Below are 5,652 nucleotides of genomic sequence, written 5' to 3'. Positions count from 1 at the left end.
GAACACAACGGTGAGGAGCAGCGGCAGAAGAGCAGCGGTGAGGAGCGTCGGCGCTGTCCCCCTCCTCCCCCTTTCCCTTTCCCCTTTTCCTTCCCCCTACCCCCTGCGTCCTTTCCCTTTCTCCCCTCCTTCTCCTGTCTTTTCTTTCTTTTTTTTATTTTATATTTTTTTATTTAAAATAACAATTTATAAAAGAAGGATAGTTTTGTCATTTAGAAAAATTTTTTATTAAAAAGGACGATTTTAATACGAAAAAAACGTTAAGGACGATTCTAAATCGAAAATTAGACGAGGAACGATTTCGATTCTCGCCCTCAACGTTAGGGACCAAAACAATACTTACCCCTTTAAATATATATAAATATGATTTTGTATTAGAAAAATATGTGGAAGAAGAGAGAAGTGCAATATAAGCGAGATTTGCTTTTGTTGCACGTTTTGGTGCATGGCCTAGTACGGAAAAGTACTTGACCCCATGAAAATTGAAATTATGATTTCTGAAGGTGTGTCAGAGAGAGAGAAGCAAGAAGCAAGTGATGGAGATAAGGATGATGGGAATGGGAATGGGAATGGAGCACAGCATGCATTGTTAGTAGTGTTTACAGCTTTCACCCAGCTGTCTCCAATCAATGCCTTAACAACAAAACAACTCCTTGGATTTGCTGCTACTTCAACTTGGACTAATTTGACCTCATCCCATCCTTCAAAATTACTACTCCCTAATCACATTAATATTTTTCTTTAGGCCAAGGTCTTGCCTAGCAAATAAATTAAATTAACTACTTGAAAAGGAAAACTTTGGAAATCATTCTAAGTTTTAAACTTTTTTTTTCTAGCTTATTTTTATCTATAAACTTATATAATAATACAAATTATTTTATTAATCTGAACATATTTTTTATATATTTTTAAATTATTATTTAATAATTTTAACTTGAATTTTGTCTAAATATTTTAAAAATAGTATAATATTTTTTTATATTGTATTTTTGTAAAGAAGAAATATAATAAAAAATTTATTTAGAATGTTATTTGACTAAAGTTGACACACAATTCGTATTTATAGATATTTAACCTGTTCTAATCAAATTTTTTTAAATAAATAACTAATTATTTTATTTACAGATATAAATAATTTATAGTATATTTATCAATTTTTATTTTCTTTACATATTTTATTTATGGTATAAACAAATTAATTAAAAATTAATCTGTATGAATAAAATCAAATCCAATTGCGAGATTAATCTTATCTGATTGATCTGTACCTATAATATATAATATGAATTTTTATAAATAGTAAAGATTTGAATTTAAATTTCTATCTTTTACACAAATACTTAGAGTCATCAAAAGTAAAAAATCAATTTGCTAATCATACAAAAATAATATGTGATATTATGGAATATGAAGGACTAAAATATTATGTTTAAGTGTAGATAAAGTCAGATTATAAGATTTAAAATGTTAATAAAATTTGGTTTAAAAGACTTAAACTATCGAGTAGAACTAAAATACAGCTTAAATTTTCACATATTTTACCTATAGTTATTCCTACACTTGCCTCAAAAATGTATAAAAGGTGTTTGTATTGTGGTACTAGTAGGGGTAGCAAATAGAAAAGTTTGTCTCGTCTCACCTCGTCTAGTCTAATGAAGTAGTCTTAAAACAAAATATAAAATCAACATAATTAGAAATTAACTTTTTTAAAACAAAATATAAAATTAATATTGTCTAAAGTAAAAAAAATATTGTTTAAAATATATAATTAAACATTTTTAAATTTAAAATCAATCAAACATAAAATATAATCCAAATATACCTTAGAATATCTTCAATTATCATCTTCATTCTTTTATAGATCAATAATATCATAAAAATTTATAAAAAAATTATTCTAATAACAAAAAAAAAAACATCTGGTCCAGCAAAAAAGTCTGTCCGGCCAAAATTCGCCGAAATCCACAGATTAGGTAGTGCAGATTAGACGAACCTTTTAAGTTTGGCGGTCTCAAATTTTTAACTTAACCCGCCTTTTTTGGCGGGTTATGCAAGCCGACCCGACAGATTTTGACCTATTTACTACCTCTAGGTACTAGCAAAACAAAAGATGTTTCGTATATATATATATATATAATTATTAAAAAATAATTAAATATATTATAATACAATAATTAAATTAATCACAATAAAATAATTAATTTTTTAATTTAGTACATATATTTTATACTGTGTTAATTAGTGAGTGATATTGAAGTATGTGTAAGAACTAAGAAGATATAGACAAGAGGCTTATAAATCAGATGTGAGAAAAATATGGAGGGGTGATACGGTAATTTAGAAGTTGGAAGATTTGAGTTTGCGAGTTGCGAGTTATACTTATGGCGGTCTTGTTTTTGTGGCTATATAAACGCTACTAGTGGGTGTGTGTAGAAGCGAGGAATCACAGAATCAGATAGACTCACTCCATTTCAAATCAGTTTCCTAAAATACAATAATAATAATAATAATAATAATACACTATGGCATTATCACGCGTTGTTCTGCTTCTCGGAGTGTTATTGCTTCTCTGCCTTTCTAAAGTAACATAATATACACTCCTTAACTTGGTCTTTTTATATATATCCACCCACTTGAAGCTCGCTGCTTAGTGTTTTTTTTATTATTTTACTTTAGGTTTCATCTGATGTGAAGATAGAAGATGAAGATGATGAACAACTGAGCCTGCCCGCGGACAAGCCAGTATGCACTTTATTCTTTATCTTGTGTCCATTTAAATTTAATGTGTCTTCAAATAAACTCTTGTTATTATTTTATTATTTACTTTAAAGCTATGTAGTGTTATATATATAGTGCTGATTAAATGCTTTTGGCGCTGAAATTTATTTTGTTCAGCTTATTGTGAGAGACAGCAACAGAAGGCTAATGCAAGATATAGGTAAGCACCACAGTATAAAATATGAGAATGCTACACAAATTAAATGTCATAATTAACTTTTATACTAATCATTTGTACAACAATGATTTTTTACCCAAAATTTGCGTCTAAATTTAGACAAATAGTCTAGTCCATTTTTACGACTTCATATTTTTTTTGGATAACGGGGAAAATTGAAAACTATAATTTTTTTTGGTGTCTAATTGAAAAGTATATTTAATTTGCGGTTACTCTATTAGATTTTTAAAACATATTGAAATTTATTTTTTGAAAATATTTAGTTATTTAATGTCATATAAACACAAATTAGTTACAATATATTTAGACATGTTATTTTTAACATATTTTTCTAATAAAATAATAATCAAAAGAATTAAATCAAGAGATATTCTACTATACAGATTAAAAATGTATAGAGAGTACAAATTATTTTATAATTATTTTTTATTATATTATTGTTGTTCAAAATATGAGTCTTAGTTTTTTCAAAGACTATTTAATCTCATAAAAAAAATCTATAAATTTACATCTTTACCATATAATTCACCTTAAATCAAATATAACATAATAATTAGATATTTTTTTACAACATTATAATTAAATTTTGACTTGGAACACTAAACACTAAATCCGTAACATTACATAATCGCTTTTTTTTTTTTTTGTATTTTTTAGCATGATGACTTAAAATAAGCTGAAAAAGAAAAATCATAACCTTATAAATTATGAAGTATGAGCATTTTATTGAGTTGAAGTATTCACATATTATATAAATTTCGGTTAAGACACTAAATTGACATTCGTCCCACACTGTTTTTGGTTTTATTTTGCATTTTTTGAAAATTGAACCGAACCGATTAGTTTGATTAGGGTGGATGAAAATCGTCCACCGAATTGGTCTGATTTAGGGAAAAATCGGCCAGCAATGAAATAAAAAAAATTAGTCAAAAAATTAATTAATTGATCTATTTTTTTAATAGTTAATTAATTTAAGATAAAATATAAAATAAAATTATTTTTTCAAAAAATACATATTTTATATATAAATATTTTATATTCGATTTAATTTTAGTTATTTTTGTTAAATTTTTAGTTTGAACTTTTTAGTTTTATCAGTTTGTCAGTTCGACTTTCAGAAAACTTTTCTGTTTCAATAAAAGATAAAAATTTGTCTGAATATATCGAAGAGCCTATATTACTAAAATAAGTATAGAAATAACATATAGTATTTATTATTAATAAATAATTTAAAATACTTTATTTAATTAAAAATTATTTATATGTTATTGTTAATAAATATTAAGATAAAGATATATATAAAAACAAAAGTTTAAAATTAGTATATTCATCATGTGCTCTCTCTATCGTATTGGGTTCCATATTCATGATTATAGCGCCTTATAGGTCTTGCTTTACAACACAAAATAGATGTAAAACAAAAAAAATCGTTGCTAAAAGATTATAAGTCTTACAATACAATACAAAATACATGTAAATAAGAAAAATCTTTGCAAAACCTTGAAGCCTAGATATTTTGGATTCAAGTAACATGACGTTAATCTGTAGAAAAATTTTTAAATGTATTGATATACTGGTATTTCAATTATTTTTAATTGTTGATTTTAATTATAAAAAATATATAATATATATAATTAAGGTCTACGATTAAAAATTATTGAAACACTGGTATACTTGATAACTTTCTTAATCTATATTGCGGGTCTAAGTTAAAAAGTTTGGCAAATATCGTGGTACATTTTAATTACGTGTTGAATTTGTCGAAATTATTTTTTAAGGTGAATATTAAATATTTAAAAATGATTTAATTTTATATTTTTTAAATTAAGTATTAATTTTTAAATTTTTTAATAAATTAGACAATATGATTTAGACACTAAGTGAGCTAAAAGTTAACCTTTGACGACATATATGTAGGGACATTTTGTCATAAAATAATGGTTGGTTGGTACTAGTAGTGTACTAGTAGCATATGTATGATGTTGAATGAATTGAATAAGTGAATATTGTTTGGTTGGCAGATTGTGGTGGACTATGCAAAGAAAGGTGCAGTTTGCACTCAAGACCGAATTTGTGCAACAGGGCTTGTGGGACATGCTGTGTGAGGTGCAAGTGTGTCCCTCCTGGTACTGCTGGTAACAGGGAACTATGTGGTTCTTGCTACACTGACATGACCACCCATGGTAACAAGACCAAGTGCCCTTAAGCCTTAACCTATCTTACAACTTCCCCTTATGTATTATTTCTTCCTTCTTGTGTTGTAGTTTGTGCCTTTCTTGTGGCTGGTATGTGAATCTAGTGTATAACTGCTTAGTTCTTATGAGAAAAATACAAATATTTGTCATTATGAGATATATATTATTACTTTACTTTCATGTTTGGACAACTAATACACAATTATTAGTACAAATATCATAAAATTGGAAAATGTACAAAAACACCGTTCTATGTGAATATGTGATATTTGATTGAAGGCAGTTTATATTTTTAAGTTGTAATGGACTGCGCGGTAAGGATTAGAGAAGTAAATACTAAAAAGAGTATTTGCCAATAAAATTACCATCTGTTTGTGTTGAATATTAAAAAGAATTGGCAGATTAGATTTTTTTTTGAGTAAAGTATCATTTTTGTTCTCAACGTTTGGGGTAAATCCTATTTGTGTCTCTAACGTTTAAATCGTCTTATTTGTATTCTTA

General features: G+C 26.6%; 1 protein-coding gene across 1 annotated transcript; it reads left to right on the top strand.

Annotated features, from left to right (window-relative positions):
- Nucleotides 1-2,106: 2,106 nt before the first annotated feature.
- Nucleotides 2,107-5,308, top strand: LOC112722388 (snakin-2). Its single transcript, XM_025773391.2, has 4 exons — nt 2,107-2,582; nt 2,677-2,742; nt 2,896-2,938; nt 4,978-5,308. Exons 1-4 carry the CDS (start codon nt 2,523-2,525, stop codon nt 5,160-5,162), a joined length of 354 nt encoding a protein of 117 aa, XP_025629176.1. The 5' UTR covers nt 2,107-2,522; the 3' UTR covers nt 5,163-5,308.
- The last annotated feature ends 344 nt before the right edge of the window (nt 5,309-5,652 follow it).

Source organism: Arachis hypogaea, chromosome 11 (genome assembly GCF_003086295.3).
Source record: "Arachis hypogaea cultivar Tifrunner chromosome 11, arahy.Tifrunner.gnm2.J5K5, whole genome shotgun sequence".
NCBI lineage: Eukaryota > Viridiplantae > Streptophyta > Magnoliopsida > Fabales > Fabaceae > Arachis > Arachis hypogaea.
Note: the sequence above shows the minus strand (reverse complement) of the source record. Positions and strands in the feature narration are given on the sequence as shown.